The 22,499-nt window shown below is 45.5% G+C and overlaps 1 protein-coding gene across 2 annotated transcripts in view; it reads right to left on the bottom strand.

Moving 5' to 3' along the window:
- The window catches only part of LOC135899249 (centrosomal protein 43-like), a 51,855-nt gene that overhangs the window by 15,107 nt on the left and 14,249 nt on the right, over window positions 1-22,499 (bottom strand). For both annotated transcript variants that reach the window (XM_065428527.2, XM_065428526.2), the window contains exons 2-3: window positions 20,360-20,551; window positions 127-237 (exon numbers count right to left, since the gene is read on the bottom strand). In XM_065428527.2, coding sequence (XP_065284599.1) covers window positions 127-237; window positions 20,360-20,551 — 303 coding nt within the window. The remainder of the gene's footprint in view (window positions 1-126; window positions 238-20,359; window positions 20,552-22,499) is intronic.

Below are 22,499 nucleotides of genomic sequence, written 5' to 3'. Positions count from 1 at the left end.
CTTTCCTTGTACTTGCCTTTTGCTTGTCCTGTTAATCTGTTACAATGAATGTATGTAGGCCAGTGGACAGTCCTTGTCATTCTAGTTGTCAAGAGAAGCAAGCAACATTTCTACATGCACACATACCTCTGACGTTGCTGGTGGGTGTAGAGGATGAAGCAGCTGTAAGAGCAATGGACCCTTCCGCTGCTCCAGCCCAAGTCGACTGCACAGCTCCCCTCGGCTGAGCGGCTCTGCCTGCAGGTGAAGGGGGCAAGCAACCTGCTCAGCAACTAGTTAGCAACCTGCCTCACTGCGTTTGCTAGAAAATAGGCAAGTCGCTGGAAGAAAGACCCCCGAGGAACTCGCCCAATCACTGAATAGGTGCCACTAGTATGTAGTTATTCTGTACCTGCATTCAGTTTCGCACCGTATCATGAAGACTCGCATTAGGTACAATGTGGATGCTGTTTTTCCTTCGAAAAAGAAACGTGGTAACGTGTTCGTCTATTCAGAAAAGGGTTGAGGGCAGGACCATGCTTCAGAACACTGAATGTTCGATCAAGCACAATTCCAGGCTTACACCTTGTTGTACTGGCAATGTGTACAAAGAGCTACTTTCTTGTGGTAAAGTCTGTATTGGCCAGACCAGGCAGTGCATCAAGCTACACCTCAAAGAACACCACACTTCGTTAAAGGGTATACACAGCTCTCATCTATCTAGCCACTGCCGCACTCAAGGTTGCATACTGCTTCTCAACAGTATTGCTACCATTGTGAGGGACAGGGAGCAGCCGATGTGCAAGATAGCTGAGGCTCTTCACATCCTTAAGCATGCACACGAATGAGTAAGTCATGTCACGTTTCGCCTACGACGCGCGGTATAGCCGGTGCGGATGCAACGGACGCCGGGGCTTCGTTCAAAGCGGCGGACATTTTGGCCCGTTCGGAGCTGCCGCAACGCATCCCCGCCAAGCGTGTCCAGGCATGTTTCAGTGCCACGTGTCTTCGTGTGTGCGTGTGTGTGTGTCCACGCTTGTCAAAGCGCGGCAGCCGGTGAGAGGAGCTCCCCAAGTGTGAAGCGAGGAGGTCTGACCGGCGCCGGCCCGGCTGATGCGTCACTACACTCGTCTCAACATGTCTCTCAGCTTGTCCGTGCCCCGCTGTCACGTGGCCTCGTCCCGCGACGTTCCCTCTTGCCCTCAACTCCGAGAGTATAAAAGCAGCTGCCCCCGGACGCCAAGAGAGAGGCTCCGAATTCTTCCGTCGAGAAGCGTGGTCTCCCGTCTCTCCACTTCGGTCGACCTGACCGGCCGCTCTTTTGCGATGCTAGAATAAACAAGTTGTTCTGTTAGCAGTCGACTCATGCTTTGCCGGGACCTTCGGATGCTTCCAGTTGTGCCCCAGGCTGCCAGGCCAACGCTACCCTTGGGGCTTGCGACCCGATTGCAACAACGGGCGTCAGCGCTGAGATTCCAACAGTCAGCCTTCCATCACCCTAACACAGAATTAACTACACTTTTTAAATCAGGTTTAATCACTTGAGATGTGTGTGGTACTGTTGTACAGGATTTTGGTTTTATTTTGAGTTTTTCCTGCTTTGGTACAATTTGTATATATTAGCCAAGGGCTTCCATTAAAATTTCAGTTGACAGACAGTGCCTGTGACCATCCCTTCTTTTTCGTCTTTGTTTATTGTTGCGCTGACGAATCATGAAGCTGTTTATTACAGTGCTAGCTGTTATGTGTTTTTTCTGAGCTCCTGACAAGTAGTCACCATGACACTTAACCCAAAGGCACTCTAAACACTTTTTTTTTGCTTATCCTGCAGAAAGTTCTGGAGATTTCTCGTTAGGGTGTCTTGAATTTGCTAGCTTCATGTGTCCTCCTTCTAAAACATTCAATGATTGCTCATTACAGGCTCTTTAACAGTCCCTCTGATACTTCCTAGCTTTCCAACTCTCTGTTTATTGACAATGCTGCATGTACTTTTATCTAAAACTGAGACTGTTCATTGATAAAGTGCTTAAAGCACTTGTTAGTTAAAGTCAAGCTGCTATAGATGTCTCCTAACTGTTTTAATCACACTGCCCCTTAGATTGCACTATCTCTGGGATTGGCTCACATGGCTTTTTGGTAAAAGAAAAAATTCCGAGGATACCCAAGTACTTCTAAAGAGTTGTGAATGTGAAAGCATTAATGTTCAGTTGAACGCCGCTGAGCGGTCCTCTGAGTTATGAACTTCACAAGGGCACACGAGTGCACCGAGATGTTTGGCGTGTTTTGATTTGGCCTTACCGAGACATAGTTCGAACGCAGGTGAAAGCTTGCGCGGACAAAGAATGCGCGGATAACACAGGCTTTTAAGAGCGAGCTTGATCTGGCATGCTACTGTGGCAGCAGGTGTTCCCCTTTGCTCGCTCTGCTCCGTCCAGGCACACTTGTGCTGTTTCATCACAGCCAATGGGAATTTAGGTGCAGTTTCGCCGCTGCAGATGCCGGACAGCCGCTTTTTCCCTCAATGAGCCATTTGATGCTTTCGCATAAAAAAAAAAGGTCAACCAAGTTCGATGCTAAAGACAGGGTCGATGAACACAGTGGATCAAACGATATGATGATTAAATGTTGATTATATCTCTCTAGTCTGTCTCTTTTTCACGTTCATTAAGCTGACAGGCCATTCAAAAGTCCCTTTCCTTTAGCAAAAAATTATTTTTTGTTTTTTACATTTTATGTAGGCCCAAACGTTCAGCAACATGATGAAAAAAAATCATCGTCCTATCATCATTAGCTTCGGAGTTACAGTAAGTTTTCCAACACATACCCTCATAATGCGAAACCAAAAATCAGTACTATCTTTTTTATATAAATATTATTTTAAATAATTTTTTCATTTTATGTTGTCGCTGAGCAGCCACATGAACAAAAGGAGACTCTACTGCGTCTTATGGGGGCTCCAGCTATGAAGCTGGTGCATTTTAGGCCTCTGTGTAATTTTCACATCTTTTACATGGTTTGAAGATTTGTTTACGTTTTTCTGAAAACAAGATTTTCCTCCATGTCATGTTACACAAACTTTGACAAATTTTCTTTTGATAGAAAATTTTGATATGAAATATTTCACACTCATTCCTCACATATAGATATGTGCGACGAATTAGAGCAAAAGAAATTGATGCAATATTTTTGCATTTACAGATCATTTTGCAAATAAATTTGTTCAAAATTCGCAATTTTTTAATTTGCTTAGTTTTTCGAACATCACTTTCTAAATATTCAGCACAATGCGTTTATTCTAGTTCATTGCACAGGTCTCCCACTTAGCTACATAAATGCCAAAGCTTTACTAAATTCAGCAATTCGCAAGTTATTTATCATTGGTGGTGTGGCTAGCACTTCTGCCACATTTTAGGAGAAAAGTTACCCGCCAAAAAATAAAATGAACCATTTTCTGCATTTTACATAGTTGAATGAGCTACATTAGACATGCTTATTTAGGAAAAACAGTTATTTGGATTCTAACTCCTGATCTAAAGAAAAAGTTTCTTGTGTGTAGCCTACCACTTTAAGTCACTTCATATCTTATTTGTATCATATTTGATAGCTACTGCGTCAACCTTGTTTTCCTTAGCGTTGACACTTGGCCGACTTTTTTTTTTTACCATGAGGCCAAGTGGGGCATTCCTGGAGGTAGTGCAGTCTAAGGCGCAAGGTGGTTATTTTAGACTATTTGGGTGCTAGTTATGCCCATAGCGTCAATTTTACTATCCTGCTACACTTTCTCTCCTTTTGTGGACACCAGTGGAGCTGCCTTCCACACACAATTGCCTTGCATAGCTTAGACCAAATGAACTCGTTTCATTTCTTATAACTGCACCTTTGCCTCAGCATATCTGTATCTAAGGTGGTGCACCCTTTACAGGGGTACAGTGCAATGCGGTTAATTTTTTACTATATTGGCGCTAATCACACTCATACAATTAACTTTACTTACTCTACGACTAATTCTTGCTTCTTGACTCACTGAGACCTACATTTTGATACTTCTTGCAACTCGCTTTGATGCTCTAGCTGATGCTCGCTTTGTGAAAAGGCCATTTCTTTTTCTGAAAGTGGTTACAAGTTACCTACATACGCCAAACCAGTGTAAAGTAAGCTAAGAAGACTCTTCAAAAGAAAAATAATGAAAAAAGAAGGATAGGCTTCAAGTTCCTACGCTACCTCCTCATGATATCTTGATGTTTAGACAGCACCTCAGTCTAGTTAATAACATCAACGAACAATAATTACGTTGGACTATAAAGGAATGAAAGCCTCAGACATGCGAGTTTCGAAGACTTTCTGAATGAAAAACGGCCCACACAGGCAAAAATGCTTTGAAATCTATGACTTGTACAAACAAATTACCTGTAATTGACTACTAGTGATAAACTATTTTTTTGGTAGTTTGGTAATTGACTACTCCTTTTACTAAGTAATACTTACTGTAATGACTTTTTTCAGTGACCAATTACATCTAAGCAGTTACACTGTTGATGATAGAAGCTCTACAGGCAACACAGCTTTGAGCAGTTGAATTTGGCTTGGCCTTCCAATTCCCACGTGGGAGCGGCCCGCTTCGTGATGACTCACGATCTGCAGGACCTCAATAAAGCTTTACCATAACATACCATACACACAGTATAACGCCTGTGGTGTACTACCACAGATATCCCCAACGAACATACATCCCCACTCAACATATTGCCATTATTTTATCTAAGGAATTCATATGGAAGTAAATGCCATCTGGAGATAATTAGGGGGCAAACACTAACATATGTAGATATAAACAATGTCTACTGGGTAAATTTTTGTTTGCAAATTAAAGTAATACTGTTCAGCAGCAGAAATTACATTATTCGTGGCATGCCTGGTTGTTGTTGGATCAAAAGATGCAGCTAAAGAGAGAGAGAGAGAAAACTTTATTAAGCCATAAGAGACCAGGTCAGAGCTGGCGCAGTTTTAGAGGAGCAGCGAAGAGGAGTAGGGGCCCAGTCTAGACCGAGGAGCCATATGTGGACGACGAGAGCCTTCATAGCATTGAGGGACGAATCGACCAACTACCCCTCAAGAGTAGCAGGGCGAGACTTGGTGGGTAGTTGAGCGAGGCTAGTCTGGGTTGCCACATAGCTCCTAGGACATTCCGACAAAATGTGGGAATTGTATCGGAAGCCACAGCAGTGCATGCTGTGGGGGCCTCCTCCTGTGCTCTTGGGACAAAGGAACGACAACACAGTAGTGCAAACAATCACAAGGGCATTTATTGCACCTTTCGTAGATCAATGCCTGCTAGCTGAGTTGCTATCCACAAAACATGCCGATGGGCGCGCGACAAATCTAGAAGTCCGACTCACCACGACCGGATAGCGAGTGAATATGTTCGCCCCATGCTGGATCCCAACGCCTGGTCATTCTCGCGTACGGTCACGCGGACGGTGGTGCGTTCCAAGACGGCCACACGAGGCGGTCTCGCAGAAGCATGAGTCGGCGCGCGTGCGGGACGTCCACGCTGTTTGCCGATCCGCAGGGAAAGAAGAAAGCGCCTTGTCTCTCGGCGCCCTGTTGGCGGCGTTAGCAGCGCAACACTCGTGCCCTCTCTCGCACTGCGCCTCAACCACTCCGACCGCTAGGCCACGCCGCGAAGCCGGATTACAGGAGACGCGCCATGCAGAAAAAACATATCAGGGGACGCGCGAGAGTTGCGCATCCCCACAATGCAGACAGGAGTGTGTCTTGCTAAAGGTATGCAGTGTTGGATGTGGGGTGAGGGCATTGAATGTGTCTGTGCTCACCTAATGAGGACTGGTGGTACACTCAGTGGGGTGGGGGCATGAATGATGTGCGACAGGGCTCTGTGAGGGTGAGAAGTTATGGGTTAGTGAGGGGATCCAGTCAATTCGGAATAGGGCCCAAAGGTTAGTACAGGAGATGGCGTGAGCCACCTAATTTCCTCTTGCACACGAATGACCAGGTATCTATTGTATTCAAAGCTTTAATGTGGGGTGTGCAGTGAGTTGGGTTGCTACACAGTTCTAGAGTGAGGTACGGTGTTCGGTGGTTGTAAATGCTCAACAGGTCACTTAGCTGACTGTTCTGATACATATGTTACAATTGTGGGAATTGCGAATGTTTGTGGATCCTGACATGCACCGAGTTTCTGCTATGTTCTGCAAGGAAATTTTATGGTGGATGCCCCAGCAAACCACCCCCTAGAACTCGGCCACTGTTCTACGATAGATGGCACCGCAACAAGTAAGGGACATTTCCATGTACAGGAACCATTCTGCTGTGTTTTCTGTGACATGTCGGACCCACGTGTGCCTACATCCAATGTGAGATACTGTCTCAAGCTGGTGCTCTATTTACTTTGCAAATGGAGAGTGCATGCTTTATTCTCCCATTGTGAAGGAGTGATCTAGGTCAAACAATAAATGATGAGGTTGGGTTAGTTTGTGAATGTTGTAGTTAGGAAGAAGTAATCTACGATTTCTTATTGAAGTTCTACTGGTGGGATCCGGTCCTTAGTTCGATGGTCTCCAGATGGTTAGTTTGTCTCCCTTGTCCCAGCATAGCACAAGAGACCATGCCTTGCTGGTGTGTAGACTTGCCTGCATGTTCACAAATTTCTAGCTAGTTGTTGGTGGTTGGTTCATCAGCGTATTCTTGGGCTTGCAGTGTGACCTTTTATGCAGTGGTGAAGATCTCGGTCTAGTTCATTGCATTTCTATACATGAACCAAAGATCTATGCTTGCCTCACAGATGGGGAACATATTTGTCAATCTGGGAGTGATCTGTTCATTGGATGGTTTTAGTGACTTGGTCTCGGGTATTTATGAGAAGCTGTGGCCATTGGACAAGTGGAATGTTGGGGGAATCGAGTACTTGTTGTCTGAAGGCATCCCAGTTGACGTATTGTGTGGTAACAGAGAGATGGTCATTGCATCGTATCTTATGACTATTTGGGATGGGTATCGTCACATCCAAAATGTTGTGGTCACTGCCCATGTTCTCCCTGGTTGTACACCAATCGGGGACGCCTGTTGTCCTACCAAGGTCTATGCCCATAGGTCGCAAAGGCAAGACCGAAAAGCGGTTTGTGCGATAGCAGCACGACTACCTCTTGCGGGGCAAAGCAACAGTTGAGGAAAATTATGCCTCCATTTGGGCACTTATAGAAACATTTGTAAAGGCAGAGATAACGTCATAAGAATAATAAAATGTGAAGTCACAGGCTGTTTGCTTCTATCTATGGTCAGTTATGGCTACATAACTGTGCAGGCTTTCTGCAGTTTGTTGGCAGTGATGCGTGTTGAGATATGCCGAGATGGTATTGCCATATTTAACACTTTAAGGTTGCCAGAAGTCTCTTATGTGTGACCATAAAAATTATTGGCAGTATAAAGTTATCAACATTATGAGATTTTATCAGTAGCTTCATTTTTTATCGGCATTTTCACTACTAAATAATGTATTTTAGTTATGAGTTCAGTGCCAGCGAAAAACTACAGGTGGCGTCCGTGCTGTGCTAGTGAAGATGAAAGTGCAGTTTTTGTGAATTATTGCAACGTAGTGTTGCTTTTCCCTTGGCACGGAAATATCTGATGTATATTGGTACTAAGCACCCATGTATGTGGTAATTAGTCTCAAATCTGGGTGAGCCCACAGCTCCGAATTCATGCAATACTATCAAAGCTCGCCGTTGTAATGCCTGCCATTATAGAATGAGGGCTATATATGCCAGTAGGTCAATAGCTGTATTTGTGCGGGACTGTGGTGTGATGTTGTGGCGAATATTCTCTCTTGCTTGAGCTGCACTTGCACTCTTGTGCTCTATTTATGTATGCTGCCGATGGATGTAAGCTGGCACCAGTGGCTGACCTTGTGCAGTGCGCCTAGAATGGCAAATGTTCATTTTTGCCACGGAAAGTTGGCCCCGCAAAATGTAGATGGCGCTGTGGTGCCTCCACAAGCCACCATTACAATATGTGTGGGCTTCTACTGCTACCACACGCACATATATATATTGGCCCTTCACCATGCGCAATCTCGGTAGTATCCTGTTTGCACCAAGTTGCCGGTCCGAGTGGGGAGATCAATTTTGTTGATAAGAGCATGGTGGTGTTGGAGAGTTAGGTTCAGTAGATGGGAGCCAGCTGCAGTTCAGTTGTTACAAACACATGCTGTGTAGTATTGGCAATTAAAGGCATCCAGCCACATTCAATTTTGGGCAGCTTCTGCAGCAATTAATGCCTGGAAGGCGGTTTGAAAGGGATATTTCGTATTGTGCACAAATTAGAAATGTGCATAGCGGCCCTGGAAGCAGCATTTGAGTATCGCGCTCTCTTCTTCAGTCATGCTAAGATGATCAAGCACTTCTTGTATGGTTGTATGAGAGTTCACCACCATTGTGATTAGGCAAGTGAAAAGTGTTTGTTGAGTGACAGCTCTATTGTGGTTTCATGGTATGCTGGGTGATGTAAAGGTGGTACAGCCAGGAATCTGATCAGGGCAAAAATTTTCTGCAAAGCAGTCATGTCTGGCTTGCAGGGGACCTGTTGCATGCATTGATTGTGGGCTCAAAGCCGTGGCTTCAGAGCCAGTGGCCAGCTGAGCCTCTCAGAGATAACACAGAGTGCGGGAGACATGAAAAGGTCAACCCTTACTGTCCGAAGCCCAGACCAACTGAAACCCAGCTTCCTGATCGCCATGCCCCGTGCCAGGCTTACTGTGCCTGGCCCGGGCGCACGAGCCCTGCTCCAATGATGATGGATGCGGCACCGCTGTGCCTCCATGCAGCCAGCATCCCCATACTGATCCTTCCCCTGCGGATCACAGATCTATGTCGAGGGAAATTAGGTCCTCCAAGGGTGCTTGAGGGTCCGGTGAAGCCAGTGCCTCTGCACACGGCGGATGCTCCTGATATACACCTAAGACCTTGTCGTGAAGAAGGTGGGAGCGCAGGGACCGGAGTAAAGCAATAGCGGCCTCCATGGTGCCGGGAACAGGTGGCTGAAGATCAGGATTGTAAAGCGCAGCTGTAGCAAGCCGGGCCCGGTGGAAAGATCCTGCATGATGAGCGTGTTGGGAGATCTTCAGCATGAAGCATAAGGGGCAGAGGATGCAGGCTTCCTCTGGCGTATAGACAGGAAGCTGCTCTGATGGATAGCGCTCGGAGAGGAGAAGGCCCCAGAACGGCTCAGGAACCAGCTCCGGCGAGTCTTTGATGAGTGGCCGTGGCTGCAGCTCTCATGGCAGTCGCGAGGCCCAGCCAATAGAAGCGTTCGTGGAATCAAGGGCCGTCCAGGTGGCGATGGTGCGGCGGCCAGCGGGCAATGACCGGCGAGCAGGATGGGGGCAGTAGGGCACGCATCAGTCATGGAGCCGGCGATGATGGCGGAGCGAGCGTGGTGAGTGGGACATCTGTAATATGTGCAGCGTATTACACACGATTGCTGGCATGGCAATGCTATTATGAAACTTCATGTGCCGGGCTTGATATATTGCAGCTTCAGTGTTGAACAAGCCAGCAAAAGGGGGGTCACAATAGTACCACGAATGTTAAGAAGGGGGCGAAACATAGCGTTTGAGCTCAGAGACATGTATTGGTCCAACTAAGGTGCCAGTTGTGGTATCTTTCAAGCAGTCTAGTGAATTACCAAGCTTGTGTGAAGTAGCATATGGACCATGTCATAGAGGTGCTAAGGACGCCAAAAAACCTTTAGCCGAGTTGATCAAATGATGATGATAATAATAATCATCATCAGCCTGGTTACGCCCACTGCAGGGCAAAGGCCTCTCCCATATTTCTCCAACAACCCCGGTCATGTACTAATTGTGGCCACGCCGTCCCTGCAAACTTGTTAATCTCATCCGCCCACCTAACTTTCTGCCGCCCCCTGCTACGCTTCCCTTCCCTTGGGATCCAGTCCGTAACCCTTAATGACCATCGGTTGTCTTCCCTCCTCATTACATGTCCTGCCCATGCCCATTTCTTTTCCTTGATTTCAACTAAGATGTCATTAACTCGCGTTTGTTCCCTGACCCAATCTGCTCTTTTCTTATCCCTTAACGTTACACCTATCATTCTTCTTTCCATAGCTCGTTGCGTCGTCCTCAATTTGAGTAGGAGGACGCAAATGATGCGTACAACATAATACTAAGTCACCTGGTTTGTACTGAACGTCATAGCGTTGTGAATTATATTGACGTGTTTGCTCGAGCCGAGCATTATGCGGTTCACAAGCAGCAGTGATAGCGGTTGTAAACTGCTTATGTCATGCATTCGTGAAATGGCAGGTATCAGAATAGAACGAGTATGATGGTACCAAGGTATGAGTTAGTGGAAATGAAATTTCTCTGCCAAAATTCAGATATGCAGGTGTAGAACCAGTGGATCTGCTGACCATGGTATGTGTTGCAAATGCCATTTCCGAGAGTTTAGTATCCCATTCCGTATGATCGGTGGAATGCGCGGTTCTTTTCCTAGAAACAGTGCCAGGTGAAGTGGTACACACTGAATATATGCTATGGGGAAGTGTCTTTTAACCTCAACTTACGTTTCACGACATTCTAGGAAGACATGCTGAACACTGAGTGTCTTCCCACATCTACTACAGATCGGACATTCACCGCCAGTCAACAAAAAACTATGTGTACCATAAGTGTGCCCTATTCTGAGACGACAGAATAGGACATCAGTTTGTCTGTACTTGGTCAGTGATGGCCAGTATCCTAAATCTGGCTGAACTACATGGAGTTTATTAAGGATTTCAGCGTCCCACTTATGCTGCCAGTAGGTTCTCAGTTTTTTCTGTAAGTATGGCATTAGGTCTGTGACTGGAACGGCTGCAGACATGCTGCAGGCTTTCGTGTCTAAGGAGGTAGTAATTCGGTCTGCCTGGACGTTACCCTCAATACTTCTGTGTCCAGGTACCCAGCATACCGTTACACCTTGGCCACAGGCATAAATAGTACAGAGGAAAGAGAAAAGATCTGCAATTACTGGATTTCTGTGGTTGCAGCATGACGTCAATGCTTTTACAAAGCTTAATGAATCTGTGTATATGACCACCTTATGTAGTTTTATAACTGTTTGATGTGTTTCACAGCCGACCATAGAGCATACGCCTCTGCTGTAAAGATGCTTGTGTGAGGGTGAAGAACATTAGACCAGAACATAAGACATCGAGAAGACAGCGCCAAATGTTCCGTGAAGTAAGTGCACGCAAAGGGTATAAGACAACCCACTTCATAAAGTGGTCGGTAACCACTAATAAGTAGCGGTTTCCCCGCAAAGTATGGGGGAAAGAACCCATTACGCATGAGACTTTTAATCTCACGGTCGTGGATTTGAGCCCTACGTCGGGTGCCAAATGTTGGCTCAGGGTCTTGGCTTCAGAGCCAGTGGCAGGCTCAGGCTCTGAGAGACGACACAGAGTGCGGGAGACATGCAAGGGACAACCTTTACTGTACGGAGCCCAGACCAATTGAGACCTAGCTTCCTGATTGCCGCTTCTCGTGCCGAGATTGCTGCGCGTGGCGCAGGCGCATGAGCCCCACTCCGATGATGATGGTGCCGCCATGCAAGCGGCATCCCCATATGATGTAGTGCCTTTCCTTTTGCGTCTGATGCCTCCGCAGTTCCATTGCTAGATGACACTGTTAGCATTGTGAGATTGTATAGTGACACAGCAAGCTAAGGATTAGTCAAAGGAGCTACAGTTTGTTTGTTTATATCATTGGGCTTCATTTTGGGCACTAGGTCATGGTTTCTGTTAGGTGTCATGAATGTTTAAGCATTCTGTGTTAAAGGGCTTCTTACCAGGTTTTAGCATTGCTGAAAAGCATGGTGTATAGATCACACAGTGGCAATCCCATCTGCAAAATATCAAGTGGCTGCACAACATGAAAACAGCTGAAATTTCAAACAGAAGCTCAAACACCCTTTCTGCTGAGGGGGCCCCATTTCCCGCCAGAGAGTGAAGGTCACACACACAAATGCTTCTACATAAGACACACTGTCTGCAACATCAAAGAATATGGCATGTGACTTTGGTAAATTGTCCAATGCAGAAAACACAATACCACTGCTGGTAAGCCACTAGGAATGCACCGTGCAGCAGAGAGGAAGAACAAAAAAAAAGGAAAGAAAGAAAAGGTGGAAATCGTGACGTGAATGTAACGTGGTCCTTTCGCTCCAGTATGGGAGAAAGAAGGAAAGACCCTTGTGGACGCTAGTCAAGGCAGAAGGAGAGAGTGTCTATGCTCGCAGTGAAGTTTGCCTCCTGGCAGCATGCCAACGCAACATTTCAATTTTGCATATCTCCTTTAACATTGAACCAATCTGCAAAATTTTTGTGATAAGACGCTTTCTAGACTTACAGTATATCACTAAAATTTGCAATGGGGCCTGGTGAGGGGCCTTTTAAAGGGGCCATGAACAACCCCTCAGGCTCGGTGAAATAACATAGTCCATGGGTAGCATACGCTGCTGTGAACACTTCAGCCAAGTTTTACTGTCGTACGCGGTGCGTGGAGCTCGCAGGTGGATCGTGAAGTCACCTTTCTCCCAAACGCTATCTTTTCCCATATGTAACTGCTACTGGTAGCTGCAGTCAGCTACATAGCATAGATACCGTGGCCACCGCACCGTGCTGCCATGAGTACACTGCCTAAGTGCACTGCGGTTTGCAGAAGACGGCCACGTTTAGCTTATGTTTAGCGTGTCGTAGGCACCAAAATCGGAAGTAATTACGTCTACGTTCACATCGAAAATGAAATTTGAACTGCGTGCCACAGTGACAACCAGAAGGCAGAACATTGTGCGCATGCACCACTGCGCTGTAGCCTTCGCAGTACAAGGCATTGAAGAAGGAACGAGGGCACAGCGGAAGCAACATTCAATTGCCAATAACTCTGCTTCTGCTGAACACATTGAAGCACTTTTTGTGGCTAAGTATTTCTGAAATAGCCTATTTTCACTTCCAATGCCTTTCTCCACTTCGATAAAGAGTGGTTCAGGGACCCTCTTTAAGGCTTCCATGAGTCTGGCAAACTGGTGGACAGTGTTGTCAGGAGCTTCTCAGCAAGTTGATTCTTCAGTTCTTCTTGTTGAATAGCTGTGGGGTTATCGGGAGATTAGTTCGACATCTATGGTTAGTTCCACACACAAGAAAAGTAGGAAGATACCTATAAAGAAAGGGGTCAGATAAGGAGACACAATCTCTCCAATGCTATTCCCTGCATGCTTGAAAGAAGTATTCAAGCTATTAAGCTGGGAAGGCTTAGGAGTAAGGATCCATGGTGAATACTTCAGCAACCTTCGGTTCAGCAACACTGCAGACAAGTTACAACAAATTATTGAAGACCTTAACAGGGAGAGTGTAAGAGTGGGGTTGAAGATTAATATGCAGAAGACAAAGATAATGATGAATAACCTGGCAAGGGAACAAGAGTTCAGGATCGCAAATCAGCCTCTAGAGTTGGTGAAGGAGTATGTTTACCTAGGTCAACTAATCACAGGGAACCCTGACCATAAGAAGGAAATCCACAGAAGAATAAAGATGGGTTGGATCGCATATGGCAGACATTGCCAGCTCTTGACTGGAAGCTTACGATTATCATTGAAAAGGAAGGTGTACAATCAGTGCATTTTACCAGTGCTGACATATGGGGCAGAGACTTGGAGACTGACAAAGAAGCTTGAAAACAAGTTAAGGACCGCGCAAAGAGCGATGGAACGAAGATTGCTAGGCATAACGTTAAGAGACAGAATGAGAGCGGTTTGGATCAGAGAGCAAACGGGTTTAGACAATATTCTAATTGACATTAAGAGAAAAAAATGGTGCTGGGCAGGTCAGATAGATAACCATCTGGGCACAGATTAGATAACTGTTGGACCATTAGGGTGACAGAATGCGTACCAAAAGAAGGGAAGCACGGTAGAGGACGGCAGAAGACTAGGTGGTGCGACGAAATGAGGAAATACGCAGGTGCTAGTTGGAATCAGTTGGCGCAGGACAGGGGTAATTGGAAATCGCAGGGAGAGGCCTTCGTCCTGCAGTGGACATAAAATAGGCTGATGATGATGATTTCCACATCTATCAGGATAATGTTTCACTAAAGAGCCTGCTCCAGCTTGATAATTCTTTAGCTTGTGCAAATGCGCACTCGAATTCGAATTGAACACTATAGCTTGTGTGCTGAGTGGGTTTTAGTGTGGACGTGTTACGTTGAGACAGTTGAGGCATAGCAGGGCTCCGCCTGCTACCCTGAGTGAGGGAGGAAGCCGAACTCACCAGTAGGAAGATCTTGATGAGGGCTAGTTAGTTCATACTTAGAACTGAGGTGAAACAGCGCGAAAAAGACAAGGACACAAGGAAACAAATACCACAGACAAGCGCTGACTGCCAACTGGAAGTTTATTTGAAATTCACCGGACATTTATAGCTTCTTCAGCATAGGCATGCGCACACCAGTCACAAAAACATCTGCAAATCAACATTTTAATCTTTCTTCCAAAAATGTGATTTCTTTTCCCGACAAGGCATTCCGACAAGGCTCGTCTTTTTCGCGCTGTTTCACCTCAGTTTTCACCAGTAGGGGTGCTGTGTGACATGCTTGCCCTGGTGGTCGCTCCTTGGTCAGGGTGTTTGTGGGTGTGTTCAGGGCTTGGGCATAGCTCTTTGCCTCGAGTGCTGAAAGCGATGCTTGTCGCTTGGTCGAGTTGCACAGGAGGCTTTCCAATTTATCATGGGTTGGTGCACTGGTTGTGGGGAACCTGGCGCGAGGTCTAGGGTGCTACATATACCAAATTTGCAGTCCCACCGTCACATACTCTGCATTCGTGAGATGTGGCAGTCGCTTTGAAGCAAGTTGGTAAGGGGTTAGCTGGGCCCGATCCAGTTCCTTTGTCTTGTTGAGGCCATTATGACTGTCCTGTGTAGGTAGCCTATCACAGCGCTTCACTGCTTCTCTGTGGAGCTATTCTGCTAGTTGCTGGAGAGGGGAGTTGGGGTCATTTGCCATGCATATTTCTCCATAATTAAAACAGTGAACCTCACTTTCATGAGGTATGCAGTCGGGACGTTGGCCGTAGGGTAGTGTTGTACTGCACGCGTATCAGTGTGCAAATTTGTGGGCATTGAGGTGCACGTCCACACAGTGTCCTATAACCATGCAGCTTGCGCAATGCACCACTTTAAGTTGATGTGGGTGAGTCCCAGTGGCCCACAGCCCCAGCTGAGCTTGTTTTGGAGCTACGACCTCCAAGAAACACAAAAGTGCTCTCACATCCTTGTTGGCTGACGAGCAACGGGGACGGTGTTCGAGTAGTGCCTGTGAGGGCAGCAGCCAATCATCTAGACATTGCAATACGTTGGAGAGTGTTCGCCTTTGTGACTGAAATTGATAACAGAAGCAAAATAAATGCTTGATGTTTTCTTTGCTGCCACAGACATCGCACGCAGCACTGTCAGTAATTTCAATCAATTATCAACGGCCTGTGTGAACACCTCTTTGGCTTAGTGGTGCCCTCCAAGTGAATTCACCAAATCTCTCCCTCTCTCTCACCTTTCCATTTCTCTTTTCTCCTCCCCCAGTGTAGGATAGCCAACCAGATGCTTTTCTAATTAGTGTCCCTGCCGTGTCCCTTTCTTTCCTCCCATTTTAGATATGTGAGGTCATGCCCTGTGAGGAGCATCGTTTCTGAGTGTCCCAGTCTGCGGACTGCGACAAGTTCTAAACTACTGCCAGGGAAGGAGAAGTTGCTCGTAATCTTGTTGTTGGAGACGTTGAGTGCTAGGTCATGCTCCACACACCTGGCACTGCGAGAATCGGCTGCCATGTATGCAGTCACTTCGTGCTGATGGCTGTCAAACATGAACGTTGTGAGGCTTACAAGCTTCTTTACAGTCATTTCTTGGCAGCTTGATGCAGTTGTTAAGTTGGCTGTGAGTTGTACCTGAATGCTAACACCACTAGCTTCTAAAGGCATGAGCTTGGCGGTCATGCCAAGTGGAGATATTGAAGATGGAAAACTTGCTGAGGTCGATCTGCATTCCAAGGTGAATTACCGCTGTTCGCAGTTTGCGCAGTTTGAGGGTAGTGTCGGTGAATTCCAATTCTGCACCTTCTGTGGCGCCTTGCGATGCTGTTTCTGGTAATCGAGGAGCCAGCTGCCAGCGTGGATGTTGCCATGCTTGTTGGCATCCAGTAATGGGATCCAAAGGTGTTGGGCCACTGTAAGCGTTCTTCTCCCAAAATTTCTGGTCATAAGAAGATGGTATGGAATTGTGGCCGAAAAAATACACTTAGCCATGGCAAAAAGAGCACTCTTGGAGACAGGAGGCTAGCTGCACAGATGCACAATGCCTTCATGACAGCGGATTGAAATTCATGTTTGCAGTCTCTCAGAGTGGCTGTTAGGCACGTCTGCTCTCAACATGCACAAGCGGTATTCTAGTGCTGTTGGATATTGGTCTATTATTCACAAGGCATCGTCTTAGATTCTGCACACACTTCTATTTTTTTGTATTTTTACACTTCCAGAATGCGATATAAGCATTGCTGTACGACCAGCGTAAGGTGAAACGTGAACGACAACAAAAAAACTAAGTAGAGCACCGGTTACGCATGAGTACACTTGAATATGATGTGCAATCTCTCCGTAGCTGGTTCATAAATCCTAAATGTAAAGTTTGGAACATGAATTAAGCAAGAAGAATAAGGGGAACCAAGAGGCTTGAATTTTTTCATTAGTCACAGCCATATGAAGAAAATGGACAATGCAGCCATGGGAAAAAATAGAAAGAATTGCTAGTTTTTTTAAAAAAAAAAGAAAAAGAAAGCTAATGAAAATGAATGAAAAGACAACTTACCACAGCTTTGACCCAAACCCACGTCTTCCACATTACGTGTGTGGTGCTTTACCATTAAAGGAGCATGGACACAAAAAGTTTGTGTCCTGCATTTCTTTTTTTCTTCTTTACGTGGCTGATGGCTCCAGAATTATGGTAAGGTGCCCGAATTGCTTGAGAGCACAACAAATAATTAATTACCCACAGCATCTTCTATACGACCCATTCAAAACATGCACCATATGCAGTGCGGCATCAGCTGTGAAAAAAATGAAACTGTTCACATCATTGAAAAAGGAGGTGGCTGTCAGGTATTATTATAGACAACCTAAGAGCACACCAGTCAGCATGGTGCAGTAGCTGAAGGCCACAGAATGGCCATGTCACTGAAAGCTGCCAAACTGGCCCTTACAATTGTGTACTTGTCTTCGAATTGCAGGGGAACCTACTCTACTCCTTTCTTGCCAAGTTGAGTGCTCAACGGATTCGGCTTTCAGCAGCATGGTCATGGTGTTAGCACAAACATTGGTGGTGTCTGGTGCCACATAACCACATCAGGTTTCAGATCCGAACTGCCGTATTCAAGAACGCAACTTGAGTTGAAGCCCATGCTTGACTTGACCTGAGTGATGACTGGCGTGAACGTGCTCAGGACGTTCATGGCGTTTCTTCTGGTGCGTTCACGACAGGCGTCATTTAAATCAAATCAAGCATGGGCTTCAACTTAAGTTGCGTTCTTGAATACGAGGGTTAATACTCTCCTTTTTTCACAGTTGAAGCTTTGCTTCACAGGACACACATTTTGAACTGATCTCATTACTGGCAACTGGTCTCATTACGAACTGGCAATGTATTGCATGCATGCAGGCGAGTGCGTAGCCAATGCCATATTCATACCCAAACGTGATTGCTGGCATTTTTTTTCTTACTTGTCACTGTGCCTCTTGTCAAAGGTCGCTCTTCTGGGTGACCTTCGTGCGATTTTCTTTTTTGCTTTTTCAGCAGTGTTCAATACTGAAGTTGTATGCTTTGCTGAAGCGAACGGCAACATGGCCATCCAGTGCCAGGTTGGCATTTCTGATAAAAAGCGTGCAATAGCGGCAGGCACCTAAAAAGGCACAAAACCCACAAAAATATAGCCATTTTATGGGTGCTGCACAGTGCATTCACAGCTTGAGGACGCACTAGCTGACTTTGCGGGGAAGCTTTGTGCGCGCTTGCTGCTGGTGGCAGTGCAGTCGATTGCCGCTGCAAAGCAGCACCACTGTTGTGAAAATAAATGCGTTCTGGCAATTGTTTTTTGCTTTCTTGTTTTCCTCAATTTTTCTTTTTCTTTCTTTCTCTTTTTTTTTTAACGGGAGGGGTTGACCTGTATTCCCAATCAACTTATAGACCTCTTTTCATGGGCGTCGCCATAGTGCATAGGCTGTGGTGCCATCGAATGATGTCGGCCTGCTGACTTAGGCGACCACTCCGCGTTGTATGCCAAGTATACACTTGGCAGCAGCTTCTGGTGGTTCTTTTCGAACCCGCACAGTCTGTTTAGTATGACAAGGAGTCTTTTGCATCGACAATGGTTCGGTGAGACGTACAAAAGGATTTTAAGTCGGCATGGCCGTAGTTTCTGCGGGCGTCGAGGCGGATGGAGTACCCAGCACGATGTGCACACGTGTTTGAGCCTACACTTTGCCTCTGAGATGAGTTGTGTATTTCTGAAAGTGTGACCTTACTGCAACATCGTCACTCTAATTCTAATCTATGTTTTAGCAGTAATGAGTAGTTAAGAAACATACACACTAGCATCCAGAGCAATGGTAGATGCTGGGTTATAGTTTATCTGTTTGTTTTATACCGCATGGTCTTGTTGCAGCATTAGCCCAGCATTTTCTTTTTTTTCAGCGAGAAATGGCGGCCAAATTGATTGATTGGCAAGACAAGCGTACCGATTCAGACTTTATAGAAGCCATAAAAGAATGAAAACCGATTTCTTTTTGTTTGGTCTTGTTCGCCCCATCCTCTATGATGCACTCACTTCATTTAGAGAAATTGTGTCACACAGCTTTTTTGCCCTGTAAAATGAAATGCTAAGCTTATATGTATCACGCTAGTTTACTAACAACAGTAATTGCCGTGTTGAGCAACACCATCAGCCTCATACTTGAGACTAACATATACATAGCATAGTGATTTCAAGTCTACTATGATTTCAAATCTAATGATACCAGTGGCTTATGCAAATATTTTATAACGATTGGCACTTCGCGGATGCATGTTTTAGTTCCCACACCAAGCAATCAGACAGTGAGATGACTTTCTAATTCCCATAGGCAATTTACAGACGCCACTGCTCCTCATTGAGTGAATTTGATACATAAGAAATAGTTCGCAGCACGTACACACACTGCAGCTGATGACGCACTTAGCATGTTTTCGCAGTCAAGAAATATTTCTACATACTGTAGTTACTGCTGTACCGAAAGGCTACAAAGTGGTTCCTAGAGGACTTTGTATGAACTGACATCATGTAAGTTTCTTTGAGAACAAGCTGAAACACCTCCAAATTGTTTCGCAGCATGCGATGGCAACGCATTTAAGCAGCACCACGTCGGTTCGTACAGGCCAGAGAGGAGAACAGGCTCGGGGTATGTTCCTCTCCTCTTCACTTGATGGAAAGGTCTATATTCCGGTTTATACGGTGCTGCGGCGGCCATTCTCCAATCAACTTTCTAGGATATTTTTGTACAAGATTAGGCCCACACGTGTTAACTAGCACCACTCATGGCTATAGCAGCATATGTGGAACATCCTTTCTGTCGCAGGTGTTGCATAGTATGCGAACTTGGGAGCACGCAACTCGTCAATAAACCTTCGTGTGAGGCCCTCGCTAAATAAGGGAAACCAAGGGGCTAGACTTTGTTAGATACAACCATATGAGGAGAGCAGGCAATGAAGCCAAGTAAAGCATAAGGGAAAATAATCTTTACTTTTCAATATTAAGAATAATAAGAAAAATGGGAATGGAAGTGGAAAAAAAAACTACTGTTCTACAAGTGCAGGCAAAGCTGGAAACACATGAAAGCATTCTCTTTCTCAGCATTTGAATTTATGCTGACAGCACATGTGCCAACAGCAGGCTTGTCACACTAGCTATGACAGGTGTGATGTAATAGTTTGATATACAGAGGCTGCCTCATGGGGAAGTGAAAGCCTGGAAGCACGGATGACATAAAACATCTGCGAGAACAAGAAAAAGAAAAACCAAAAACACAGTGCATGTGGCCAATATTTCTTTTTTCATCACCGAGGTTGATTGGTAGAATGCCAATGAATGACACCATACTGTACTTTCAAATAACAGCTCCATAACATGTGATGATAAAAGGCTTTAGGGACCGAGCAGCAGATGTCCCTCATGCTTCAGTCACTGCAAGCAGCTGCCGCAGTGACTTCCCATGCCAGTGTTACCGCAATGACCACTTACCAGCGGTGCCTCAGGTTCCAGGACACTGAGGGTGAACTTGAGGTTGCAAGAGAGCAGGAAGTCGTGCACGAGTGAGGCCGCCAGCCGACCCTCATCAGTGGCAAGGACACTCGACTCGTCGGCCGATTTCTCGAAAGGCTTGATGCCTTCCTGTTCGTCGAGGGCCAGATACACGCTGGCCCGCAGCTCAGCCTGCGATGGTACGCCGCACAGAGTTTGCATTTGACTACTGGCCTGTTCAGCTCACGGTGTGCTGGTTCAAGGGTTCCCGAGGATTACTTGAAGGGGCCACTTAAATAGAAAAGTAATCTGATCTGCATTAGTAAATTAACGTTCTACAAATGCATAAATGCCACTTTTACTGTGAGAGGAGAAAAAGATGCAAAAACAAAAGACGGGTGGCAACGCCTCTTAAAGATTTTTGCCCCAGCTCGCTATGACGTCATAGATGGTGTCTGCTCGGACCTAGTTATATTTTTTCATCGGTAAGCAGGGACAACATTGTATTCTAAAAAAGCAAAAGAATGAAAGTGGCAAGTTTTGATGACTTTTACTGAACCCCACAAGGGCCTGGATACAAAAATACTTTGGGATCTGTGACGTCGCACTGACATTCGGCACAAGGCACTGGGCACAAAATTTATTTAAATTGAACTCTGACTTTTACTTTTTCTTCTAATAATTAACCTATTATCGCAAAGTTAATGTAAATAGTGTATTGAAATAATATTTTATGTATAGTGTTCTTCTTTAGCGCCTCTTGAAAAACAAGAAACCGATAGTATGCTGCGCAAAGTTACGAAAGCACATATTTATTTTCATCAATACTGCTGAGCAACAATAGGAGCATTTTATAGGGTTGCGCAGTGTCCAAAACACACTGAACAATTCACTGGCCATTGCTTCCAGCATCAACTATCTCATACCAATGACAGTGACTCTCTCGGAGTTGGCCCTCAAATATCCATGCCTCCGATGCTCAGGATTCAATTCAGTAGAAAAATATCGGCTTTTTCTGTCCACTTCATCTTATACTCGGCAAGTTACACCTTGTTCTAAAACCAGCCGCAACATCGCAATCCACCAAAAGTATGGCACAATGCCCTGTTGCAACAGTACAAAGCCACAATCTGAGAGGCCATGCAAAACCTATATCCTCACGCAGAGCATTTTTGGAGCATTACAAAGCTGGACAGTGCTTAAAAAATATCTAATTGCAGATCACTTCCCGATTCATTTACTACTACGAGAAATCCATGGTACAATGCAGTTGTCCCTACATGATTTTTCTCGCTTTTAAAAGCATTGTACCATGAGTTTCCATTACTTTGATAGCGCTGCTTGTTAAGGGAAGGGGGTGGAAGTGGGGGCTTGCAACATGGGCAGTTCCCATTGCAATGAGGGTAAAAAACATTTCTGATTATTGTTTCCTCCCATTGTTTTGTCAGAATAAAGAGGCCTGTTCTGCAAAGCCCAACAGTAACGGCTTTCACATTTTTTTGCTGTTGGTTTCGAGGGGGAGTGGGGGATGAACAGCAAGCAGGTCTACCTGATACATACTTCTTTCCCAGGGTGTGTACCATGTTGGCACTTCCGGGGTTTCCAACTGAGCTTCTCTCCCACTTGCTTATTTTGTTGAAGCTTTTGAGACAACGAGGTCGAGAGCAAGCAGGCAGTGTACCATCTTGGATGAAACCAGCCATCAATCAAGCTAGACTCTTCTTAGCTTTGTTGAGCTAGACCTTTCTCAGCTTTATTAAGCGTTTGTTCCTTACACTAAGCATCAAGTTCTTTAATATTTTGCTATGTGCAGAATAAAGACTTAAAGGTGCCAGTCAGCATTTGTATTTTCTGGCTTGTACATGTCCTCTATGCCATTTTCATTATGTAAACTGAACACCTACCTCAAGCCAACAGCTTACCTAACCGTTTTCAAGAGCAAAACGGAAAGTCATCATGTACTGAGGGTTTGAACTACAATGCAAAGTGTAAGTGGTTCTTGGATAACGTGGCTTTAGATCACAGGCATTCTTCTAAGCTGTGATGTGGCATGAAGCGACCTTGCCAACCGTATTCATAAAAGCCTTTGTCACACATACGGTGACACGAATGACACATTCTTTTATTGTCTCACCATCTC

Source organism: Dermacentor albipictus, chromosome 5 (genome assembly GCF_038994185.2).
Source record: "Dermacentor albipictus isolate Rhodes 1998 colony chromosome 5, USDA_Dalb.pri_finalv2, whole genome shotgun sequence".
Classification (NCBI taxonomy): domain Eukaryota; kingdom Metazoa; phylum Arthropoda; class Arachnida; order Ixodida; family Ixodidae; genus Dermacentor; species Dermacentor albipictus.
Note: the sequence above shows the minus strand (reverse complement) of the source record. Positions and strands in the feature narration are given on the sequence as shown.